The 27,450-nt window shown below is 46.3% G+C and overlaps 1 protein-coding gene across 1 annotated transcript in view; it reads right to left on the bottom strand.

The window, feature by feature from the left end:
- Window positions 1–3,267: 3,267 nt before the first annotated feature.
- LOC135392185 (ras-related protein Rap-2c-like) overlaps window positions 3,268–27,450 on the bottom strand; it is a 37,250-nt gene continuing 13,067 nt past the window's right edge. Inside the window, exon 2 of the mRNA XM_064622885.1 lies at window positions 3,268–7,449. Coding sequence (XP_064478955.1) covers window positions 6,652–7,449 — 798 coding nt within the window. The 3' untranslated portion in view covers window positions 3,268–6,651. The remainder of the gene's footprint in view (window positions 7,450–27,450) is intronic.

Raw genomic sequence — 27,450 nt, forward strand, 5'->3', positions numbered from 1 at the left:
TATTTTACTCGATTAAAATTTTGACAAGATTTTTGATTGATATTATACAACGTGTCATACTAAAAGTGATGTTCTGCCGTCCCTCCGCTCAAGATACCGCAAAACAACGGCAGGAAACAGAGAATCAAGGAAACCATCAGACGGTCAGGAGGTGAAGCCAGCGTGGATACAGGGACAGATGACGAGAGTAGGATGTCGTTCATAGTTGGTGCGCACGGTTGTCGGTAATAGGCCGTCTCGAAAGGGAAGGCCAACAGCGACAACTCACCTTTGCTGCTGCCATGGAAGGAATCTACGAGTGAGAACCCCATGCAGTGGCAGTACGCAAAAGCAGACAGTGCTATTTCGAATATTTGTCAACCAATCGGAGCGCGCAGTGCCTCTCGGGCAATGGGTATCACTTATTATGCCTGACGCAGTAATGCCATCTGGTTATGACGCGTAACATTTTTTTTTAGGGCCGCAGAGACGGGGAGGGACTGACGTTAGGAACAACAACAAATAAATCGTTACTATGACCACCATTGGAGAGCAGTACAGTACACGCGAAACATTAGAATGAAGTTATGTGTTAGAGGTCGCCGTGTCTGTGGCCCAAAACAGGACAAAAGTTTACGGAACACACATTCCTAGACGCGAATGATACTGTACAGACTTCCAAACAGGATTACCTGTTTGCGACTCCGTCTAGTGTGTCAATCTGCCGGAGTGTGTTCCGTAAACTTTTTTCCAGCACTGTACAGCAACTTGAGTAGATTTAGGTTACGTATCTTAAATAATGTCGCGAATAACTTGGTGGATTGCAAATACTTTCAAATGTCAGTATTTTAATCTCAAATACTTTTTCAATAACTTGTACTGATTTTCCGAGATCGTTTCAAGATACTTCTCTTTGCGTGATCGAAACGGAGGTCGAGCGAAAGATTCTCTTTTGTCTGGGCGATTTGTGTTGTACAGTACATATGCTAGCGCAGGGGTCTCAATGTCGTATGTGGCCCGCACTCAGCTATTCTGTGGCCCCGAAGGCCCTTGACCACCAAACTGAAGGCAGCTGCTGCAGACGAACGTCGGCACAGTACCTCCTGAAGCCGGCCCAGGCCGCATACTGACCCCAACAACAACAACAACAACATCTACCCCCTCTACCCCTAACGACCTCTACCTGTTCCCTGCACATTCGCCGGTGGCGCTGTGTCCGTACCCGGCAGTTCCGAGCGGACTCTACCTCATATCATCATTTCGTACGTCTCATTGACCCCCTGTGGGACTTTACTATTGCCTGCCGTTGCAATAGAGCTGAAGAATCACTCCTCCATCGTCTTCGAGTGAATGTTGCACGGACACCCTTACTCCTGTAGAAAATGCGGCAGACGAACTCCCCCAATTGCACAACTTGTTGTGTGGAAGCCGACATTGAGCACTGTCGCAACCGCTACCTCTCAGAAAGACTCGTCCTCCAACGCCACTTGCGACACTTTGGCCACCATGCTCGGCCCAGTTCTGCACAACCCGGTTACGACTACCCTCTTGAGCTTTCTTCGTTCCACCGGCCTCTCGACCAGCCTCTACGGCCTTTTGTGTGTGTGTTGAAGGAATAGCAAGTCAGCCTACGCCTGACTAACCTTTCCTCCCTTTCTTTTTTTTCAATAAACATATCCTGTCACCCACTCCTTCCTGGTGTCCTCCCTCCATCTGTCCACGTCTGTACGCCGCTCATAGCCACTGTTGCTTCGCGGCGCTAACACGGAAGCAAAAAAGAAAAAAAAATAATAATTAAAAATTAGGAATGAAACCTGATTTTCAGGTATTGTTTTTACCCTTACCCGTACTGCGTATGTTAGGCAGCACATATACATGTGATCACCTGTTGTTGCTCGTGAACCTGAGCAAGTTACGGTCACAGCAACCTGGTCTTCGCGTGCACTTTGGTAAACTAACACTTGTGTTTGGTAATGTGAGAATGAGCTCATCTTAATCCTTACAGTTTACAAACTTGTAGAAGCAGCAGCCTCGCCAGATATCATCAACGGGAAATTAGAAAGGAGCAGAGAGAGGCAGAGAGAGATGCAAGTGTTATCTACAACGGCCATTGTATTTACTTTTTAATTCTTGCTGTTTCTCTCAGATTTTTCTGTTCCTTTTCTCAAGTTGAAACAGCAAGCAAAGGCAACAATACGGTGTGTAAATAGGAGACAATTTCAGTGCTCCTGAACATTGTCATAATCCTTCGTGAAGAACTATGTACTTAGTTTACTTGAATCGACTTCATATTTTCGGCGCCCGATTTGGAAAGGCAGATTGTTTATTGCTCTTGCTGTCTCAAGTAGAGTTTTTCAGTAATGCATTTTGCACACCATCCGGCTCCACAATAACTACACCGCTCCTTTTTGTGTGTGTAAAATTAAAATATATTTATTTATTTATTAATTTTTGCATTCTTATTTTATATATTTTTATGTTTGTATTTATATATTAATTTTTATTTTATGCTGTTTAGGGTACTTTACGTAATTACAGTGATTTCTTTTCTGCGCGGCCCTCCATGGTGTGGACTAAGGTCAATTTGAGTTCGAGGCCCCTGCTTTAGCGTCTGAGATATTCAGGACATGCATGTCCCTCTTGGGAAGGGATTGGCATGAAGCGATGTGTTGTCCTGAAGGGTAAACCATTGATCAGGCAGGATAAAGCCGTAGCCAGAGAGGGCACGTAAAATATTAATAGCTCTTCATGAGGTTAGCGTAACGATAAGGAGAAATATTACAGAAAATTCTGTCGCTTCTGTAGAGCGCCTGTTCAGTATTGGAGGTAATGTGCTAAAAAAGAGAGAAAAAAAGGAAAGAAACTGGGCAGCATATCCGATAGTAATTGGGCAGTTGTTCCTGCGAGGTAATACAGCCTTTTGGTACTGCAACTTGACACTCTTGGTATTTCTTTGATAGCGAATTCCAATTGTGACTTCAAAGTGTCTTGAAAGTAACGAGCTTTTGTACAACCGAATTCGACTGCAATTCAATAATGGCAGTTGAAAAAAAGGCACCAGCAGTGGGTCTCTGCTTGCCGAACTGAAGTATGCAACTGGACTGCGTGAAGCTTTGACGTGCTTGTCCTTCTATGTTGAACTGCCTCATCCACTACAAAATATTCCAATTGTTGCGATTTCAGCAGCGCCATGACATGCTCTGAACATGTTCGGAACAATACGTTCACATAGAAATTAATTCAATATGTCAGACATGGTACTCAGAAAACAACGCAACAACAGAGGACGAAAAGGAAACATGTTTTTATTGAAGCTCGTTAAATATATGTAGTGGATCATTGAAGATTACGCACATAATAAAACAACAACGACATCAGCTTTATTTTGAGATGATGAATGGAGAGTTTCAAGATAATAAAAATAATTTTTTTTTTGTCAATCGAGGGAGTTTCAATGATTAAAAGATGGAATGTTTACATCCAGTTTACAAGCCTTACAAGTACACCTATACGGTACATAAATGTATACAGCGCGACGTTTGGACTCTCAAATCGCTGCTGTTACAAATTTATAGCTCCATTTTAGAAATGAAGAACACTGAATATCATTTTTTTTGTTCACACGATTGCTCTGGAAGACAACATACGGAGAGCCGTAAACCACACGAACACTGTACAAGAAGGTGAAATCTTGTTTCATATATCACCAGGAAAATGTTGCATAAAGTTAGGAGTGGGTTCAAGATGGCTGCTTGAGATTCTTTACGCAGAAGACAGTTGTAAGCACTTGGGATGGGTTTCTCTTTGTGTATCAATCCGGTCTTCTGGTATGATGTGACATCAATCTTTATTCATACCATTCAAATTTTAGTACCGTGCATTCTTCTTGTATACTTTTCCATTGCCTGCACATAATCTTGCCACGCGTGGTCCTCTAAATGGTCATATCGCATTTATAATCAATATATCTGAAAGATTAGTGTGATGTGATCAGTTTCAGACTAAAATATTTAAGGATAAGGGAGGGATTCGAACCTTTCGATTTTTAAGGGCCAGGTGGACGCGGTGTGAAAGCAAGAGCTGTCCCGAGGTTAACGTCTGCCTGGGGTATGACGACCGCTCCTGAACCACCATATCAAATGACAAAAAAAAAAAAATAAAAATGTCATATGGGTGCCCATCTTTAGCTATGCACAGACGACTAGTAATTTATAGATTTCGAGATATGAAATTCAGGATTAATTAGGCATATCGTGTTTTGCTTACTACTTTAACTTCGACATTGAAAAACCGAAACATGTCAGTCTGACGCACATTGTGAAGCATTTGCAAAATGTTTCGTTAACGAAATTGATGAATCTTATAGTTGTCTTCTACGATACTTCCGAGTATCAAGGCACCCTTCGACGTAGTCCTGTGGTGACGGAACGCTTTAGAATAACAATCATTATCGTAAATTTTAATTGATTCGCCTCGATGGAAAATTGTAATATTAATTGGGATGAAAGTTGCGGAGTCGCATTGAATGTATGGAGGACATCGATCGACACTGAAAGAACGACTCTGAAATTTATGGCTCCGCAGGTTTTCTTCTTTGCTCTAATGGTATACCCCTGGACGTTTATATATATATATATCATATATTTATAGCTATGGAAGAAGAGATGTATCATTATTAGGAATATCGCTGTTAGGTAGTTACCAAGGTGGCTTCAGCGATTTCAGAAGGTTGTTTCTTTCTATGCGGTTCTAGTTGATTTCGAGGCAGAAAAAGCGCTGACGATCAGGTGTTCTTTGCAGTAAAGGAATTGGCAACGTTACCATTTTGGTATGAAAGAAATGCTCACATTCTTCCCGCGCTGCTTCAAAATTGAGGTTGCGCAATACCCTTTACGTAACGCACGGATAACATTCACAACGCTATGATATACGAGAACACGACGACATTATTGCCAGCAACCGTTGTTGGGCCATATGGATATTATTACAAATGGCTGAACTGGGAGACATTTCCCGATTGAGAAGGTGCTTGAAAACCACCGGTCTTGACTGACTATATACAGTGGACACTGACTAAATGCTTAGAATGAAAGCTGATTACAAACAAACCCGAGACAGGGGAACATGTTCTCAAACACAGCAACCTTTTAACGATAACGAGAGCCTTGAACAACTTGCTGAGAGAAGGAAGTACCTGGGTTCTGGTCTTCTGTCTCGGGTTTGTTACCGGCGTATACCATCTCGCCCCTTTCCCTTTAAATGGGTACACAACCATTTTTCGACAGTCACCTCCATTATCCCACTTTTCCACACGTCACGAACGGATATTGAAAAGAATTAAAAATATGATTTACACTCTCATACGGAAACGTATCCACACCGCAAACCACGAAAATACACCACTCTGACGTCAAAGATACGAAGACAGCAAACACCAATGGCTGAATGGTTTTCGGGTAGAACCCGGCCTCTGTTCTACCTACCTCGTGCTGCATTAAGGAATCTCAAAAACACTACTATTTGATATCCATGCTTTGAAATTGCTCGAGCTGAATCACGCTTAAGTGTGAATAACTTGAATAGCCCAGGAACAGCCGCCATATACCGTAGATCTCCGTTGCTGTCTATAATCGAGAGGTATCTTTTTTTCTTTTCGAAACAAATCCCGACTTTGAGGACATACGAGGTTCTCCCTTCCATGCGGTACTCGGTCTGTAATTAGTTTGAGATACGCCCCACGAATGTTGCTCTCTCTAACAGTTTGGACTTAATGAGAGGACGGCTTGTTGTCTAATCCACTCGACTGTCTGTCGGTTGTATAGCGTGGACAAAGAAGAGAGAGCCGAAAGTTCTAGCTCGACTGGTTGTCAACATCCCTCTGCGCGCCTCCAATCAACCCAAAGTATGCATGAGTTCACTAAACGGGTGGGCGCTTAAAGGACATGTAAATACTGGGCAACATATGACCGTGACGACGGGAGCGCTTGCTGTGGCCATCTAAAGGCCATCATGGAGGGGACCATAATGTCGTCCACGGTCCTGCCGGCGCTAAAGAAATTACTGTACAAGGATGAAATGTCACTTTTCTAGTTTCACTAGCTGTGTTCCGCGTGGAATATGCATCGCAGACTGTAATTGTTTAAGAACCATTCCTGATGATTACGTCCTCTTTACGTACATTACGATACACGTCTTAAGTACACATCTAAGGAAAGTCGTCCGGTGTTCTTTTCACTTGAGAGAGGTAGCGAAGGGACGACAATGAATAAAGCCCTCTGTGCAACAGGAAACAGAAGATGAGTTACATATTTCCCGTTCAAATTTTTACCTGAGGGATGGACAGAACAGGTGAACATGTTTCACTGAATTCTTCCTGATGTCCTCGAAGTTGCAACAGGACAAGCGGATCATGATTGATTGAAAGTACTCAGGGCCGTACAGAATATCTAGGTGGCCGGGGTTCGACTTTCAGAGGGAAGAGGGTATAGAGGGAAAGAGATGTCAACTCCCCTGGCCGGCCCTGGTGTCAACAAATACATTCAACAGTATGGCGTTACAAGTGAGCCGTCCCTTCCGATGTGAGCACAGAACAGTCCCAGTCCTGCTAAGACGGTCCCACTGTCGGTCATTGAGCATCATCGCTGACGACCTGCAGGAACGCAACGTCATTGTTTACGACACAGCACAACTGTTTCGTTTCCTTGCAGCCTTGGGCTTGAGTCCAGGACTGAGTGGTTCTCTCATCGGACCGAGCGAGTTAACTGGCAGCGACATCCGCCGGTGCTGCGTTGCTTTAGCCACTTTCTTTGTGAAATTTGCTTGTGCGAGCAGCTCTTTAAATATCTCTTGAACTCCTTCTCCGGTCTTTGCCGAGCACTCTACAAAGCCGTGCTCCCAGTCCATGCACACTAAAGCTTCTACCATCTCTTTGCGGACGTTTCTGCAGTCTTCCAGGTCGAGCTTGTTTCCGACGATGACTATCGGCACTCGGCGTCTCGCCTCGAGGACATCATCCCTGAACCTCCTGACTGCCTCGAAGGAGTCTGAGTCGTCTATGGAGTAAACCAGGACGAAGGCGTCGCCTGACGTGATGGCGAGGCGTCGCATCGCCGGGAATTCAAAGGAGCCTCCCGTGTCCAGGACGTCCAGAGAGACAGTTGTATTATTTCCCACGTCAAAATCGCCCCGGTGAAATTCTTCGACGGTCGCAGAGTAGTCGTGCAGGAACTGGTCGTAGAGGAAGCGGTGCAATATGGCTGACTTACCAACGCGAGCGTTACCAAGAAGGACGAGTCGGTGAGTGTCAGGCGGGTCTTGGGCGACGGTTGCTAGAGCCTGACGTGGGGTGCCCAAGAGTCGCGGGTGTGGGAGGACGTCACCGCAGTCGACGGAGAACGAGTGACGGGACCGGGTGTACTGCGGACGTGACGGTGGTGGTGGGGAAGGACGTGGCTTCTGGGAGGATCGGCTCTGAAACGAGACGAATGGAGGAGATAATTAGCATCTGGAAAAGCAAAACGCGCCAAACATGATGCGAACGACGTGGATCGGTTCAGCAAGAGTTTTCGACTCTCTTTTACATAATAAACCCGAATTGAGGTTACAATATTGGCGCACAAAAATGAGCATAAGATAACCTTTTAATATGATGTCTAGGCGTGCCCATGAGGTGCAAAGAGGTACCACATCTACAAAACGAACGCAGAGTTTTGCAGAAAAATATAGAGAGCGGCCTCTAAGGAACATATTAGATCGCCAAATGAAAAGAGTAATAAAAGTATTATGGGTTCTGGCCGAGGGTTGGCGATTAAACCTAGTTGCACGATCTTGATGACCCCTCTCAACGGTCACCTGCGCTACCTCACTTGACCGGGCGACGACCCCGCGCACGCCGACAATCACCGCGTAGATTATCAGAGTTGGACGGCGGAAACAGAAGTGTATACTCTGGTTAGGGGCCGACGGTTGACGGGAGAGCGTGCCAATCAGGGGCTGCGAGGTCCGCGACAGACGGTCCGGTAATCTTCATAATCTTGTCTGCGTGTTGTGCCAAGCCGGAGAGAGAGAGGGTAACGCTGGAGGAAGAGCTCTCGGAGGAGAGACACCAATCAAAGAAGCTGAGACGGTCGCCTAATTCCTCGGCAGTGAGCAACTGTCCGAAGCATTGGTGCGTTCAAGTATCGCGGACTTTCGATGCTCGTAAGGTCGGGGGATGGCTAGCTCAGAATGTCGAGGGCAACGTCGTAAGATATGCCGGTACTGGGTTGCCTGGGATGTTATACCAGCCAGTTGAAACTGGTTGTAGGAACAAGATTCTGGGCTTGAAAGTCTAAAATGTACTCTCAGTTATCCGATGACCCCACCGACAATCACCGCATTTACCCATAGAAAGGATACAATTTTTATTAAGTAACTAATTACTCAATCAACTTCCAGCCCACAGATGCAAAGAATAGATACACACAGTTGTACATTCGATATTTTTATTATCCTAATTAAACCAGTATGTAAGGATTTCAATCGAAGATGTTCTGAAAAAGACCCGCTGAATGATATCGTAACCTCTGCGTTTCGATATGATAGACATGGTCATTTCTGGGGATATGAGAGCGGTCTCAGAGGTACAAAAATTGTGCGCAAGATCTACACACGTTACAAAAATGATCGTACATCCACATTAGAAAGACTAATGAGATTGGTGGCCGAATTTTTAAAGTCGGCTAACGCAGAATTGAACTATGTGACCGCAGATATAGTGGACCCTTAGCCAGGGGAGTTGCTTGCATTAAGAAAGCAGTCAGATCACAACGTCATGACTCTGACTATTCCAGGAACTTGTCTAGCCACTAAGAAATTATTTACCAAGGAATAGCAAGCCGTCCTTTCTGGCTGACTTTTCCTGCCAAAGTAAACAGACCCCTCCTTTCAACATCATGTGCAAGCAGTCTACATCGTGCGATTCGTTACAGGCTTGCTGAGATTCTGTTTTCGATTGATATGGAACGTATTAAAATGTAAAAAAAGCACTCTCTCGTAATATCACGCGATGTGTTTCCTTATCATAATCGTTCAATTATTTGCATCTACCAGCTCACATCAAACGATGGCCCTAGAACAAAAGCCCAAGGACAACATCTCGTGCGCATTTATTTATTGAAACTCATTGCCCATATCAACTGTGGTTGGACGACTTCCAGTTGATTCTCTCATGCCTGCCTTACAAACTTACCAGCTCCCGTGGCTCAGTGGTTAGCGTGCTGGCCATGTCACGTCGAGACTGGGAGGTACCCGGGTTCGAATCCCGGTACCGGCTGTGCTGTCTGGGGTTTTTCCTGGGTTTTCCTCAGACGCTTTCAGACATAAGTCGGCACAGTTCCCTTAGAAGTCGGCCCAGGACGTACATTCCCCCAGGGCGTCAGTCGTGACGTTGCCCACATACGTGAGGCCGACAACGGCAAGCCCTATCACCACCACCACCACCACCTTACAAACTTCCTACCAAAAGTGGTCAATTCACAAAAAGACTGCAAAAGTTGGTCTGTTTGAAGTGAAATGTACTGCAAGGCTACAGATGCGGTGAAGATATATAAATGGTGGCTTCAAACGACCTATCGTATGGAAACACTATGTAGAACATGTTCAATACATTATCAACATTACTCAGCTTTGGAAGGACGGCCTGCGAAAGATTCGAAGCTTCCAAGTCTACGTGAATGAGAACTGGAGTGTATCAAAATAAACAACCGTATAATTGGAAAATTGAGTGTGAATTCTTTTGTCAACGTTCAGAGTAACTTATTCGCAAGTATCAACATAGCAAAGCCGATATTCTCTTTTATCACGAAATTCAACTGGAGACTTCTTGCAGATGTTTTATCTCCTCGCTCAACAACAACAACAAAAATAGAAAGTTTCCTTTGGAGCTCAACAATCAACCGGACCTCTAAGCGATTTCGATTTGATTACCGTGCATCAGGAACAGACAATTTAGTAAAAAGTTTGTCTCTGTGAAGCGCAGCGAAAACACCAAGAGCGTCGTGCTATCTGTCCCGTTTTCTTTCTTTTTTCTCTCTCTGTGGCAACTTGCCGCCCGTCTCGGCAGGCAGACCGCCCTCTCTTTCTTATTGTTTCTTTCTTTCGATACCCTCCCCGAGGGCAGCGAAGGTATGTCATTGAATTCTAAAGCGTGGTGCAGGCATTCTCTTACGCTAAAGTGATTAACCGATAACAAACATATTACGCGAGAACTTGTCGCGCAAGCACAAAGTTTTAATTTTTTTCTTTCTAAACTGTGAAATTCAGAGGCTGTGTGTGAGAGAGAGAGATAGCGGGTAATGAATTTTCTAGCCATATACTTCCCACTGTCAACAACAGAACACAGAGAGACGTCACGCTTACGACGTCCAAAGGCCGCGAGTAATTGAACGACCCTGTTATGGGAGAGAAAAAATTAATTTGCATTTCTCGGGGGACGTGCAACATGACACAAAATATTCCCCATGGCACGCGGGATATCACGACACCTGTGAAGTGTCTGCAAGAAAATACTTTTTTTTTTAATTCTAAATTCTGCGGTAATGTTTGCACTTTCTGTGCATAGGTTTTCTTATTAACATTTCATCTTTTGCGAAACTTCACACACAAACAACAACAACATAGCTTTGTCATTGAAGCCTAATTTCCATTTATTTTGACATTTCTTAACGAGCCCTTCAATGGCAACGCGCCTTGAAAATAAGGGAACCCAAGCAGGTGAGTACGAACACTCCGCAATAATATCCGCAATTTGCATCGCCCTGTATCGTTGATCTTGTGTTGTGTATGTTATGTGTGTGTTGTGCTTGTTGTATAGTACCATGTGAAATCCGTCTAGTAAATCTCTCCCACACAACACACTTCCTCATTCTGATCGCGCATGTCGACAAGTCGACAATTTCGATCCACAACACCACGTGTGCTGTTCAGTTAACATCTATTGACTTGTCGACTTTTTGCCCGTTTATTGAACCCCATTCCGCAGTCTTTCGTCCACTGATGTGTCCTGTGCGAAACACTATTCAAAACCATAAAGAATATGAACGAGTTAAAGGTTGGTGGAGATTTATTCACTAATTCATGTTCGCTGCGAAGTCCTAACGAAATTGGAACATTGCGCGGAGAAATTTACGTGGGCAGTCTGGAAATATGTCTCAGCTTACTCAGAAAAGAATGTTTATAAAACGTGGATGTCTCACCAACAGTTTCTGCCCGAGAGCACAAACTTGCAACGTTTGTCTCGCAAATCAATCAATCAATCAATCACTGCAACAGAGGACAGCGATTATCTTCCGAAATATCAAGTTGACTGATGACTTTCCAGACGAATGTCGGCACAGTTCCCCCTGAAGTTTGCCCAGGACGCATACTAACCCCTCCTTCGTGCTGTCCACTCTCTCCATCGGTCCACGCTCATAGGCTCAGTTGCTTAGCGGCACTAACATGGGATGTCTGTGCCAACCGCGTATACGGGGTAATAATAAGCTTCACGGAGAAAACATTTATTAGCAATTGCTTCTTCACTGTTTTATACGAAACAACTTCATTTTGTGGCTCCCTTTCTATCGATCTTTTCCTTAAATGGCGAGCCTCCTCATCCCCGTCCGGGGAACCATTGGGAGCAACGTTCATCGTTTTGTTTCCTCTCCATTCCTTTTTTCTTCTTTGCTTCTATCTCTTTTCCTGCCAATTTTTCGCCAGGCGAGCGTATCCGAGGAGGAAGGCGAGCTGATAAGCGGGAGATCATTTTTGGCGAGAAAAGGAAAAACGAATAATAGAGGGACTCATAGGGGAAAAGTCCCTCGGGAAGGAGCCAGAGAAGATGGAGAGAAAAACAAAGCGTTAGACATAGCCCGCTTTTGTGAGAGGATTGTAGCTTTAAACTTGGCGTTGATTGGCTTCGGCGCTAAATGTGGAGTCCGCTCAGCTGAGACGGCTTAGAATTCGGCAGTAAGCAAGAAGGATGTCAGGCCTCTTCATGCACTTTATGCGACCGTGCTTTTTTTTCTTCTTCTTTAGATGAAAGCGAAAGACATTTCGTTAGAAAAGATCCTATAATATTTCGCACAGGTTTCCCGTGTGGCAGACAATATTAAATGCAGCATAGTTCGTGCTGGATCGTATAAACTGGTCAGTGCGTCTTAACACTTTCTCTGTGTTGCGAATGTTGGGAATTAAAGAAGCTCGCGGGAAGGACATGTAAATACATTATTTGCAAGCGACACGCAGAGAATTTTGGGTGTCCTTTAAGTCGACAAAGGAAAACCTCACTGCAGCGGCTTTCTCGGCAAATCATAAATTCAAAGAGATGCCCTCCGACAGAAATCAAAAACTCCAACCATAAATTTGGCGGACAGGGAAAAAGTGGCGTCCACCAATGAAGGAAAGTCCGACCGACGAGTGCCAACATTAACGCCACAACAACGCCGTAATCGAAAGGGAGAAGACCATCTGGGACAGCCGTTTGTTCCCAACTTTTGGGGAACCTTACAGCCACATCGCCTTTTAACGAGCGTCGTTAGTGCATGTTTATTAGTTTATACTAGTTTACTACTTTATACGTGCCACAAATCTGACGTATCGATGTTATGGCGATAACTTCCCTAATATTCTTCAAGGTCTTCGGTATATGTGCTGCATGTAACGTATCGATGTTATGGGGACAAGTTCCTTACGTTCGTGAATGTTTTTGACATAGGTGCCAAATCTGACGTATCGATGTTATGGGGACAAGTTCCCGTACATTCCTGAAAGTCTTCGGCAAGGGTGCCAAATCTGATGTATTAATGTTATGGGGACAAGTTCCTTACGTTCGTGAATGTTTTTGACATAGGTGCCAAACCTGACGTATTGATTTTATGGGGACAAGTTCCCGTACATTCCTGAAAGTCTTCGGCAAGGGTGCCAAATCTGATGTATTGACGTTATGGGGACAAGTTCCTTACGTTCGTGAATGTTTTTGACATAGGTGCCAAACCTGACGTATCGACGTTATGGCGACAAGTCCCCCAAACATTCTTCAAGCTTTTCGGCATATATGCTGAATGTGACGTATCGATTTTATGGGGACAAGTTCCTTTACATTCCTGAAAGTCTTCGGCAAGGGCGCCAAATCTGATGTATTGACGCTATGTGGACAAGTTCCTTACGTTCGTGGATGTTTCTGGTATAGGTGCCAAATCTGACGTATCGATGTTATGGCGACAAGTTCCTTAACATTCTCCAACGTTTTCGGCATATGTGCTGCATGTGACGTATCAACGTTATGGGGACAAGTTCCCTTACATTCCTGAAAGTCTTCGGCAAGGGTGCCAAATCTGATGTATTGACGTTATGGGGACAAGTTCCTTACGTTCGTGAATGTTTTTGACATAGGTGCCAAACCTGACGTATCGACGTTATGGCGACAAGTCCCCCAAACATTCTTCAAGCTTTTCGGCATATATGCTGAATGTGACGTATCGATTTTATGGGGACAAGTTCCTTTACATTCCTGAAAGTCTTCGGCAAGGGCGCCAAATCTGATGTATTGACGCTATGTGGACAAGTTCCTTACGTTCGTGAATGTTTTTGACATAGGTGCCAAACCTGACGTATCGACGTTATGGCGACAAGTCCCCCAAACATTCTTCAAGCTTTTCGGCATATATGCTGAATGTGACGTATCGATTTTATGGGGACAAGTTCCTTTACATTCCTGAAAGTCTTCGGCAAGGGCGCCAAATCTGATGTATTGACGCTATGTGGACAAGTTCCTTACGTTCGTGAATGTTTTTGACATAGGTGCCAAACCTGACGTATCGACGTTATGGCGACAAGTCCCCCAAACATTCTTCAAGCTTTTCGGCATATATGCTGAATGTGACGTATCGATTTTATGGGGACAAGTTCCTTTACATTCCTGAAAGTCTTCGGCAAGGGCGCCAAATCTGATGTATTGACGCTATGTGGACAAGTTCCTTACGTTCGTGAATGTTTTTGACATAGGTGCCAAACCTGACGTATCGACGTTATGGCGACAAGTCCCCCAAACATTCTTCAAGCTTTTCGGCATATATGCTGAATGTGACGTATCGATTTTATGGGGACAAGTTCCTTTACATTCCTGAAAGTCTTCGGCAAGGGCGCCAAATCTGATGTATTGACGCTATGTGGACAAGTTCCTTACGTTCGTGGATGTTTCTGGTATAGGTGCCAAATCTGACGTATCGATGTTATGGCGACAAGTTCCTTAACATTCTCCAACGTTTTCGGCATATGTGCTGCATGTGACGTATCAACGTTATGGGGACAAGTTCCCTTACATTCCTGAAAGTCTTCGGCAAGGGTGCCAAATCTGATGTATTGACGTTATGGGGACAAGTTCCTTACGTTCGTGAATGTTTTTGACATAGGTGCCAAACCTGACGTATCGACGTTATGGCGACAAGTCCCCCAAACATTCTTCAAGCTTTTCGGCATATATGCTGAATGTGACGTATCAACGTTATGGGGACAAGTTCCCTTACATTCCTGAAAGTCTTCGGCAAGGGTGCCAAATCTGATGTATTGACGTTATGGGGACAAGTTCCTTACGTTCGTGAATGTTTTTGACATAGGTGCCAAACCTGACGTATCGACGTTATGGCGACAAGTCCCCCAAACATTCTTCAAGCTTTTCGGCATATATGCTGAATGTGACGTATCGATTTTATGGGGACAAGTTCCTTTACATTCCTGAAAGTCTTCGGCAAGGGCGCCAAATCTGATGTATTGACGCTATGTGGACAAGTTCCTTACGTTCGTGAATGTTTTTGACATAGGTGCCAAATCTGACGTATTGATTTTATGGGTACAAGTTTCCGTACATTCCTGAAAGTCTTCGGCAAGGGTGCCAAATCTGATGTATTGACGTTATGGGGACAAGTTCCTTACGTTCGTGAATGTTTTTGACATAGGTGCCAAACCTGACGTATCGACGTTATGGCGACAAGTCCCCCAAACATTCTTCAAGCTTTTCGGCATATATGCTGAATGTGACGTATCGATTTTATGGGGACAAGTTCCTTTACATTCCTGAAAGTCTTCGGCAAGGGCGCCAAATCTGATGTATTGACGCTATGTGGACAAGTTCCTTACGTTCGTGGATGTTTCTGGTATAGGTGCCAAATCTGACGTATCGATGTTATGGCGACAAGTTCCCTAACATTCTCCAACGTTTTCGGCATATGTGCTGCATGTGACGTATCGACGTTATGGGGACAAGTTCCCTTACATTCCTGAAAGTCTTCGGCAAGGGTGCCAAATCTGATGTATTGACGTTATGGGGACAAGTTCCTTACGTTCGTGAATGTTTTTGGTATGGGTGCCGAATGTGACGTATCGATGTCACAGAGACATGTTTCCTTAAGGTTATCGACACAGATAGCGAATTCGACGTATCGATGTTACGGGGACAAGTTCCATTAGACTCCTAACGGTTTTCGGCATAGGTGCAGAGCTCGATGTATTGACGTTACGGTGATAAGTACCCTGGCGCTGTACACATGTCAAAGAAACGAAAATAACAAAGTTCGAGTTCACTTGGATTGAAACTAAAAAAAAGAACAGTGGAGGAAGGTGAAAGGAAATTTAATGTACTCGCATCGCCCGATTCGAGGGTCGTATAGTGTCGTTTTTACTGCGACCTCTGCCTTGAATAGTAGACGAAGCGCACTTCTTAGTAAAACAACCCGACGTTCATCGTAAAAGTTGTAAAAAGCGAGAGAGAGCTGCGACATTTATAGGTGCCTGCCGTTGAGAAAGATCCGAAAAGAGCTCGTCATAGTAAATCGGGGTCTTGTATGTATTTCACGGGAATTTACGTGTTGCTACTTCAGTTATTTTCCTTACAATAGGTTAGGTGGGAGCAAGCAAAGGAAGTCGTTTATTTTTTAATCCTCAATGTTTGCTCATGACACTACATGCTGATATATTAACATACGTGTTAATGCGTGTAACTGGAAAAACGCGCGTCCGACCTATAAATTAATTATCTATTCGTCAGATTAAAACTTTGAACAAGCACCTGGACGGACTTAATCAATGCTGTACCCGTTACTGAAACGGCGATACTCGTTACCTGAGTAAAAAATAGACAGAGGAATACCGATATCGAGGTAACGGAGCATCGCGATACCCGATACGTTTGCTGGCAATACGAACAAGTTGCATGAAATCACAATTTGGCTTACGTGATCATTCCAATTCTATAACTATTCTATAACAGCGAATTCCGAGAAGACAGTTTTGTAACAAAAAAGGCAGAATATTTATCATACAGCTAAGGTACTTTCGTTGACTTTGAGTAATACCTGGCGTTCAAAGTTTTCATCTGTCATCTAAGTGCACTTCTCACTGGGGTTTACCACTCACACTTTTGGGGGATCTCGCACAATCGAACACAGCTTCCGGAGCTTTTTCGGCGCTGAGAACACCCCGGTGCCTTCAATCTCGTGGCCACTTTCTTCCGGTATATGTAAAGCACGACAACTGGTCCGCTCTCGCCAGTGGCGCTCTTGCAACTAGGTGCTCAGGATACCCAGTTTTCAACAGGCTTGTCGGATGAACGTCACTTGGAGGTACGTATGATCTGGCCGTCTTAAGGCACGAGTAGTCGCCCCTTCTTTGTCCGCGGCTTACACGTGCAACTTACGTGGAGTTGACAGGAGGTTCTCAGCTCTAGGTCCAGAAACAGGATGCTGCCTCCGGTAGCATAGTAGCAATAGCCTCTTGGGTGAACGTGAGTCCTGAAGCACTGTCACTAAACATGTCCAACACCCCTGAAACGTTGTTGACACGATGTTCACCATGAAAGACTAAATAGTCATCCAGGTGTCTAAACACCATGGTACCGGAGTGTTCAAGCCGTTTCTGGATGTTGTGATTCCCCTTGGCCAGAAAGATGTCAGGGGCGACCGAGGGCCCAGTACAGATCCCATGCTTCTGAATGTACTCCCTACTCTGATGTATGTGGACTTGAGCTAACATCCCAATAGTTCAAGAAAGCCATCAACCGAGACTCATTCTGAAAAGCCGCCGTACCTTTTGACTCAATACAATCCCCTGCGGAGGGAAGAGAGCTCATGTGGGACTGAGTAGAAAATGTCCTCCACGTCCACTGAAAACATGCATTTCTCAATACATACTTTCTCCCGCCGCACTATCTCAGAGTAGTTGCACAGCAAGGAAATGTCACGGGTGTGCAATCTTGATAGGTCTACCTCTAGGAACCCAGATATACCATTCTCTGACACGTATGTCTCTGTCACGATCGATCTCAGAAGGTACTGCGGCTTGTGTGTCTTGGCGGCAAACATGTGTCTAGGAAGTCCACGTTTATCGATTCCTTTGTTCGGAGTGTCTAACTCGAAGCGGCGGCACAAAACGGTCACGTGCGCTTGACAGCTGCCTCTACGAAATTCTTCTGTAGCACTTGTATCTTTTGAGCTTCGAACATCCCCTTTGGCATCAGAACAAATCTTCCTTCTTTTCGCAAAATTGCACCTGATGCGTCCTCCCAGAAGTTCCGGATCAGACCTACGGGTAACGATCCCCCATGTTCGTTGTATCCTCTTTCCTAGGCTGCTATTCCTTTTATGATGCATCTAGCCCTCTCCCTGTGGTCCACACCGCTAGATACGTCGCGCACCAACTTGCGGTGGAACTTGGCACCCTTACTCAACTGGTCTTGGACCTGAGTACGAACCGGCTTCAGTGGCTCAGTCGGTAGCGTGTTCGCCTTGTGATCCCGAGATCGTGGGTTCGACCCCGACCGAGGACTCCAGCAACTTGGTGGCAGGGTACAAGTTGCTTAGACACGCCGTCTTCCGTGAGGGACGTTTAAATACGGGGTGCCGCGTGATGAGCTTTCATCGCACGTTAAAGAACCCTCAGGTGGGCGAAAGCAACCCACAGACCGACCGCTGTGGCGTCGCTCATGATCTCAGTTGTCTCGCGACGTAAACCCCCCATTATTAATATTAACTTGAGTAGGAAGAGGAAGACGACCGAGTGTTACAACCGTCTGCTCTGCCGCTTGCTGTTGTGCTTGTACTGGTTTTTCTCCTAATAATTAATGCAGCGATACCCCCAAAAAGCTTCCACCCAGGTGTTGAATAGAGAAACCTGACCTCCCGTGAAGAAATTTCCCGTCAACACTACGTATGTTGACACAGTTGACACAGGGGCCATAATGGAAGTATGTTGGAAGCTGGGTGTCCGAGGACTTGGCTGCAAGAGTGGCTGAGTCACTGTTGAAAAACATACGTTTAAGCATTCACTGTAGCAGGTGCTGATGCCGACCTGTGTTTCATTCCACTACAATACTAGGTGGGACCGGGAAGCAGTTGACAAGAAAAATAACACAGGCATCACCTTATAGCAAATGGATAAGACTTTTCGGATGTTCCTGGTTGGGCTCCTTAGCTCACGTGGTGATTTTCTTTGTAACCTGTATGCAAAGGTTGGTTCATATTGCTGAGTTTACGCTCGCGTCTCCCTCACAGAATGGGCTTACGTTTGCACACACGTCGCCCCCTCCGTTGCGTTCCTCTCTCTCGTAACTCTCTCTCTCGAAGAAGAAGAAGAAGAAAAGCTACGCCCATTCCTTTCGTTTCTATTTTGGATTATTACTGACGCCTACTTTCTGTTGAATGCCCTGGGTGCCTAGGGTGGTCCTTAGTTGGTTGCAGTACGGGAGTGGATCATCAATGACGAAATCAAAGCTGTTACTTTGAAAGATGTCTTTGAGAGGCACGACCAGCAGCTATGCTCATTTCTATACTTGGATATTTTGATCTGGCCACTGATTATCCCACGCCGCAGCCAATCAGGCCTTCTAGCTTTACCGTAAATACCTTCCCGTCGTGTGATACATATAACTCGAGGTGAACGCTGGGATACCCGCGCAGTTTCGCGATTTGCGGGTAAAATACGGGTAGTGAGGGTAGACTCACATTAACCGCATTCACTAAGCTAACATTATGCCGCCGTAACTTATCGATTAATTGTGGCATCTTCCGCTGTTTTCATCGAGAACAATACCTGGATCACATATCCCCCCATGATCATTTGACCTTTCACTTTAATACAGATAACACCTTGGACCATTAAGCGAAAAAGCACGCGCTCGTGGAAATTCCTTTCTTACATTTTCACCGAATTTCACCTCCTCATATTATCATATGGGGAAGGAAGACGTCTCTTTCACGGATAGATCGAATGTGGATGGCGGAAAATAAAGCGCGGTGGTTGCAGAAGATGAGCAAGAAGTACGGTGAGTACCTTAAATTAACTAAGCAGGGAAGAGGTGGCTAAAAGAAGCATTTCCTCATCTTTCTTCTTCTTCTCCTCAAATGTCCTCTTCCAATAAAAGTAGAACAACGCTTCTGGAATGAGATCCTGCAATGAATCTCTCTATCGATTGTAGGGGCAGGAATACTAGAGCCGATAGCGCGGAGTTTCTCGAGCTCCATGAAGCGAACTAATTTCAAAGCGCCAGTAGTTGCTTCGTGCTATGTTCGTGTTTTTAATAGGAGCCAATGATGAAGAACGCGGCCCATTCTTGGAACGTTTGACGCGATGGACAGCAGTGTGTGATGTCCACCAACTGGACATCACACACTGTTGCTAGTGTTGAGTGTGACTGACAGCTTGTGTGGACAGTGTGTGTGAGTGACTGACTGAGAGTTTTTGTCACTCATTGGTTTTATTGTAGATAGTCATTTGTGTTTTCCTAAGTGATCTGGAGTAGCCGGCTCCTGTAATGAGTGCCTATTTCTCCATTTTTTTCTTTTCTCATCAACTCAACTCAAGTGTGTTTGCAACAAATTCGAAAAGGGACTTGAACAATGCCTACTTTAATAACAATAATCACCACGATAAGGAAATGGAAACGCACGCACACAACATATTCACAGAGCGTGGGTGTGAGCCGTAGAGGAAAGCTGTTGTTGATTACTCGTCACGTAACAAGAAACGTGTATTGTCACCAAGTGGAGCTACCTAAGAAATGTGCATTTCCTAGGGAACAGACACTGGTAAAGACACCATGGCGGTGGTGTTTTGGGGAAAGTGTGGCTTATCCTGCTCTGGGTTGGCGGTTCGGTGCACCAAGGGAGATGGTACCCACCAGAGAAAGCATGCCAGGATCTCCTAGTAGCCTTCATTGGGATGTACCACAGCCAGGATGATTGAGCAAGTTACACCGTGGCTTCGCAAATACTGTGAAGTCGTCTTCACCCGGGAGGCAACGTTCCAAGTGAGGACGCGCAGATTTGGAACAAAACGCTGCCATTAAAAGAGCACGGTATTACGTGCTGTTTTTTTAATTAAATTACTGGTACAAATTAATCTGCACGAGTAGAGGTGTACAAAAAGCTTATGGTATAAACGTATCAGAGAAGTGCTTTGTCGGCACCATCTCCAGTGCCATTACTTTTACGGGACGCTCGGCCAGTTGTTCCCGTTATGGTAGATTCCCGTGGATGACTCTTTCCTGGAACACTCTCGTACAAACTGGTGACCCGACGTTTCAATGAACGCGTCCCCTCCGGTCCAAGATGCTGACCATTCGTCGATCGACGCCGTCGGGTGCCAACTCCCGTGTGGGCCAAGAATCCCCGTTCCTGGTTCTCTCAAGTTGAGGCACGATTTGCACTTGGCCGTATTTCCCGGTCGCAACTTACCAAGTACCTCAACGTTGTTTCTGCGATGCCCATGGAAATCGCGGCAAAGCCTCTGCCACCCTCCAAGCCGTGAACGCTTCATCCATCCCGACCTTTGGTCTGCGGTCCCTGGCCATTGACATCGACCTGCGAAGACTCTTTCAGTGGGTCTTCGTAATCGCCGACGTGCCCCACCCTGTCCTCGGCGCTGATTTCTTCCGCCTCATGGTAAACAGCTCCTGTCATGCCGTTAGCGCCGTTCTCCAGCAGCAATAGTCGGGTGATGATTGGGACCCCTTGGCTTTCTTCTCTCAGCGGCTCAAGCCATCTGAAGAGAACTATAGCGCCTTTAGCCGTCAACTCCTCGCCGTCTACTACGCTGTGAGGCACTTTCAGCATTACCTCGAAAGCCAGCAGTTCCACATTCTGACGGACCACGAACCCCTGACGTTTGACACCTACTCCCCGACTGATCTTCGTCGTCTTTTGCTCATCTCGGAGTACACCACCGACATCCGCTTCGTCCGTGGTGGCCAGAACGCTGCGGCCGACGCACTGTCACGCCTCGAGTGTGTCACGTGTTCGGCAGTCATGACATTCGACACCCTGGCCGCAGCGCAAGCAGGAGATGATACGTTCTGTCAGCTTCTCTCGGGCACGGGCAAGCATTCCCTGCAACTTCAGAAAGCGCCTCTACCCTTTTCGTTATCTGACATAATGTGCGACGTCTCTAGCCCCGTCCCACGTCCGTACTGCCGCCTTCCCTGCGTTTCACTACCTTTCGAGATCTCCACAACACCAGCCTTTTATGCATTCGTGCCACGCAGCGACTGTTTTCATCTCACTTTGTGTCGCCGGGAATCAACACCGACGCTCGCCGTTGGACGAGGGCTTGCATTGCTTGCCAGAAAGCCAAGATCACGCGTCCCACCAAGACACCCGTTCATCCCTTTCCCTTGCCCGGTTTCAGCACCTACAGCTCACCGGAAGCGGCTCACCGACGCGATTGCCGATACCGAGGAGCACGCCGTATATACTCTCTGCCTGGATCGCTCGGTACGGCTGCCCAGCTCGCATTGCCACCGACCAGGGCCGGCAGTTCCAGAGTGCCCTCTTCAAGCGACTGCGGACCAAAGCGTACTACCCTGCTGCAAACGATTTGGTCGAGCGTTTTCACCGTCAGCTGAAGACTACCCTCACCGCTCAGCAGGCTAGGACTCATTGGGTTGACCATCTGCCCCTTGTCTTACTTGGCATTCGCTCTGCCTTGAAGCACGACCTCGCATTCTCTACTGCCGAGATCGTTTTCGGCCTGACCCTCCGTTTACCCGCTGACTCCTGGTCGCCCGGAACCCCGAACAGCCCGTGCACCCAGCCGACTATGTCCACAACCTCCGACGCTTCTTCCGTCAGCCTGCTCCGACTCCTCCGTGGCAGTACACATCCGTCCCGGTTTTCGTTCCCGAAGGCCTTATGTCCTGCACGCGTGCCCTCCTGTGTCGTGACGCTGTTCTCCGTCCCCTGGTCCCTCACTGCGACGGCCCCTTCCGCGTGCTGTCCCAGTCCAACATAACTATTACCCTGGACGTTACGGGACACAAACAGCTGGTCTCGTTGGACCACGTGAAGCCCGCCTACGTGTAGTCCGACTCTCCTGCACCGCTTCCTGCGCTTCCTTGCTCCCCAGTATGACCTCTGCACCCGGCGCCCAAGCGCCGTCGCGCTGTCTCCTGGGCATGCTCACTCAACCTGTCTTCGATACCCGGCTCAGACACTCGAAGGGGAGGGGGAGCCCTGCTGCGAGCGGCACCATGTCAAATGCCATCAGTTTTTTATGCGCTAATAAATGCGCGGCGCACGGGCCGCTCGGCCAGTTGTTCCCGTGGATGATTCCTAGGCTCTTTCCTAGGCAACACTGTGGACTGTGCTCTTCCGGGTCATCTACTCGGGGTGGATCGTCCTCGGCATTTGTCATTCCATCTCAGTCAGTCTCCTGTGGTCACCGTCTTTCTCACAGAACATCGTCTACGTGTGCCGAGCTTTACGCCATTCTATTTGCTATGCAAAAAATATCAGCCAGTCCAGCTCAGTCCTGGGTCGTCTTTACAGACTCAAGACCCGCGCTCCAGTGTGTGGCCAACTTGGGGATACGTGGACTTCTCGGTCCTGTTGTCTTTGACATCCTGCACGCTTATAAGAAGGCGACCATTGTAGGGCACACTGTAGTATTGCAGTGGATCCCCGGCCATGTCGGTATCAGCGGCAACGAAGAAGCAGACAGAGCCGCATTGAACGCCCATCAGCACGCAGCTGTTTCCCCGATAATGATGTCGTCGGGCGACCGAAGACACCTCCTCTCGACACTCACCGGTCCCAAGATGCAGGCTCAGTGGGAGCATGACATAGCTCACTCCCTTCTCTCTGATGTAGACCCCACGCTTTCTCTCGCCCTTCCTCCGCGACTACCGCGCTCCTTAACTGCTCTCTTCCACCGCATGAGGCTCAACGTTGCCTTTACACCTGCCTTTCAACACCGTCTCGGCTCCACCTCGTCTTCCCTCTGCGCCACTTGTGGAGTGCACGGCGACCTCGGCCACGTCATCCTGGCTTGTGGGCAATACCACCACGAGCGTGCCCTAATGGAACTCTCTATGCAACGCATTGACAAGCGGCCGTTCAACCTAGCGAAGATCCTCGGTCCGTGGTCGAACGCTGCCCACCAGACGCAGGGCCTTCGTCTTCTGGCGGAGTACTTGTGCTCCACCGGTCTGGCGACGGCTCTTTGAAAGCCCCATCATCATCTCTTCATCCTCCCCCAACGCGAAATAGGGCAGTGTACCGTCTCAGCGGCGGTGAATCGCCCACCCCATCACCATCCAATGTATGTGTGTGTGTGCTCTTCCTTGGAACGCACCCCTACACCTTATTATACACTCAGCTACCGTGGAAGGTATAGCCTCAGTGATCTGTATATTATATGGTTTAAATGGTTAGACGGTGGTGTCGAGGTATACTTTAGCCCTGATTTATACCTCTTACAAAACTTTTCTTGAAATAGTGTTGCGGACTCACTGAATCAAGAGGATAATACCGCGAAGCTGAGAGTAGAATAAATACTCTCGAACCGTTCAGACCAGAGTGATCTGAGAGACGTGACTGTGTGATTATATGCGTGTCTGTCAGTAGCTTCCATAAAAATCGACCTCGGGGGGTGGGGGTACGAAGCTTCCAAGGGGGAGGGGGAATGTGTATTCGTGGGTACATGCCCCAGTAGCCGAGCAGTATTGGGCAATCCAAAATTTATTTCGGAGGGGTGGTAGGTACTGCAGCGTCCAATAGAATCACTGCAGTTATGATGACGGTGATGGCAATGATGGTAAGTAATGTTGATGACAGTAGCGTTGCAATGGAAACGTTATTGAGTACGACGAAAGCTGACGCGACATAGCGAAGCCATCGTGGATGTCAAATTAGCTGCTTTGCTTAGTATACGCCTTAGAAGGTAAGCCTACATTTGCATGACTCACTCACCTGATGTCTGACTCGATCGCGAGTGTTATTACATTATATAGGCTACTGCTATTTCATGAATGCTGTAATAGAAAGCATAAGTGAAGTGTAATTATCGGAACTTGTAAATTGACGAGTGTATGAGGAACCAAGACTTCCGGGTGAAACGCAATCAGTAAAGCAGCAAACCAAAGAGGAGGAGAAGGACATAAGTTGAGAGAGAAGGGGCGACCTTTGCCCTTTTACCACCATTCGTCCATGCCACTCTCTCGCCGTCTTCCCTGCATCTAAAAATAGTGCGCAGTTGTCCCTTCCGGAGCTAAATGACAGCACCGTTGTTCTATAGAAGATGACGAGGATAAATTGCGCCCTAGTATTTTGACCTTTACCGCTGTTTAGTCTAACAGACGGAGGAAATGAAACTGTATTTCACCGAGCAAATCCATGTCTTTCTTCTTTCGTGCCTTCATTCCGGAACAAGTTACTCGTTTCTCAGCAACTTGTGCGTGGAAAGGCGAAACGCTGCTGATAGACAGATTTCTGAAGCGCTGTTGAAACGCTACTCCCCAGATGTCATCGTGAGCTTGTTCTGCACTAACAGTCGCTTCAGTGTTGCGCTATGACGTCTCCGTAACACCGCCATTTTGATTCTTCTCAATTCGTATATTTTGCTTTTTTACTTTGCAATACGATGTTCCATCACTTTGAAATTTACCAGGATTCAGTGTCCTTCAGAACTTTATATGTAGACGACACAATGTTCCATCTGTGGTGAGTAATTGCTGAGCGTGCTACAGGTGAACTTTAATAGGGCAATACTTTGTATAAAATTCATATCCTCTTTCATTTTCAGTCATGGTTTAAAAAATGTAGTCTTCCTTCGAGTGGTGCGCTTCTTCTCGCAATATGTTTTTATTGCCTCATTCATCTTATTTGACCGTTGAAATACCCAAAGTTTTCAAGTGGTTTGCTGCTGTCCTTTGACGTCACAAAAAAGAAAAAAGTAAAAAAGGCTACCAGCGTCTACCTCGTCGCTGGAAGCGACTTGTACACACCCCTCGCGCAACTCTTTCCACAATATTCTTCCTATAGAAGCCACCGCCATACAGGTCTTTTACCTGTAGCTTCCTCACAGCGCCTGGTCGATACTTTTTCTCTTGCCTCTCTTACGCCATTTTCCCCCTCCGATACAAAACTGCAGTCAGGTTCACTATTTTTGGATCCCAGAAGGACATTTCTTTCTTCCTGTCACTTTTTTGGTCAAGTTTCATACAGACCTGAGATGTCGATTAATGAGAGCTGCGTCTTGGAACATCGTTATTCAATATGTCTTTTTTTTTTCACGATTTTACGCCGATTTCCTCGGTTGATGTACGGCGATGTACCACGTCTAGCGTCTCAATACGGCTAGCGGCTCAATACACAGAGGGTTTTTCACATTTCTAGTCGAGCGGACGTAATCGAAAACGGGGGAAGGTGTTCGGTTTGCTATTCCCTCAGACATGAAGACATTTTCCAATGAACTCTACTCACTGCTCAGTCTCACGCGTAAGCTTTGACTGGAATGGTTTGGTAGCACCGGTCAGTTTCACCGTCGTATCTCTTTTGTTGCTATTCAATAATTTTCGAGCGCCACATGCAGAGTCGGGAATCCTCAGGAGGGCAGACGGCCGTTCATGTGAGGTGAAGCGAAGAGAAATCTCCCGAAAAAAGTGAGTTGAGGAAAAACGATTGTTGGCGAAAGATGAGGCGAGGATCCACCTCGGGCGGTTGTACGGGATAGAGTTGTCCTGGATGTACGGAAACAAATTCAAAAACTGTGCCGGGATTCACTCGATTCACGACTTACGAAACTTTCTTATTGTAAGATGCGTTATGTTTTATGCGGGTAAATCCTGTATTGTTGAATATGCAGACACAATTCTGTATTATTTGAAAGCTACAAAACGCCGAACCACCTGGTCGTCAACACGCGAAGCATATCATACTCACGCTGGAGTTGAGGAAGTTACTTTTATCTTGACAGAATGGCGTAAATGCTGGTGGATGGTTGAGCCTTCGTGTTTGTTTATGTGTCTTGCCCATCGCTCAGGCTTGCCTTATCATGTTACTTTTATCTTGTAGTGCATTACCATTGCTCATTTCAGTTTTGTCAGGTACATGACTCATTACTCTTTCACGATTAGTAGTGCATGCCGCTACATTGGCATTACTTTGGCATTACTTTGGCATTACCAGCGGCATGGCCGAGTGGGCTGAGGCGTCTCCCCCTTTTTGGTGGTAACCAAGGTCGTGACTGGGAGGTTCGAATCCTACCTCTCAGGTTTTCCCAAGACTTTCCAGACGGCACAGTTCCCCCTGAAGTCGGCCCAGGACGCATACTAACCCTTCCTGTTGTCCACATCTGTACGCCGCTCATAGCCACAGCTACATTTTCCCATAACCGACCACGGTAGATCCGCTTGTACTTGTAGAGGACGATGGTCCTCCTCCACATGACCGGCGGTGATGGAATGGCCGGTAGAACTGCCGTGGCAGCAGAGGCACGGGCCGCCACATCCTGATCACAATGCAGAGCAACTTGATACATATATTACGGTGTGCTGAGCTTTGAGTGTTAAAGAACCCTAGTCAATCCGCAGATCGATTGCTGTGGCGTCGCTCATAATCGCAGTTGTCTCGCGACGTAAAACCACATATGTGCTGTTTGAAGCACATTAGAGGTTTCAGAGCACAATCGCTACGTCAAGAGATGAGTCTCTCTTTCCTCAACGAAACACTGGCTTGTGTCCTTTTGTTTTTTGTTCTAATGATTATTCTTTCTATGAGATCAGATTAATTGGCGTTGATAGACTCCACTTGTATTCGATCATCATTCTTGTTGGCCTAGTCGGTGACGAAGGCAGCTTCCTTGCCTTGCATGCTTTAGACAGCGCCTCAATTTTAAACCAAGTAATAAATAATGTCCTCGTGCGTTACCCGTACAAACTGTAGACGCAGTTACGTTACTCATTACTATCCATCTCTGATTCATCTCTGTCAGAAACATTCATGACTTTTCAGCGAACATTTTTCGCTCCATTACAAAGAAAAAAAAAATACAGCAAATCTCTAATAGCGATTGTGCGCGTAAAATGAGTTGAATCCGTGGAACGTAAACATAATCCTTTCGACGGAGCCAAAGTAAATGAGTTTTGTTTTAAACCTGTAACGTTAAAGAACGAGATGAATACTTAAACTT

The sequence above is a fragment of the Ornithodoros turicata genome, chromosome 4 (genome assembly GCF_037126465.1).
Source record: "Ornithodoros turicata isolate Travis chromosome 4, ASM3712646v1, whole genome shotgun sequence".
In the NCBI taxonomy this organism is placed as follows: Eukaryota; Metazoa; Arthropoda; class Arachnida; order Ixodida; family Argasidae; genus Ornithodoros; species Ornithodoros turicata.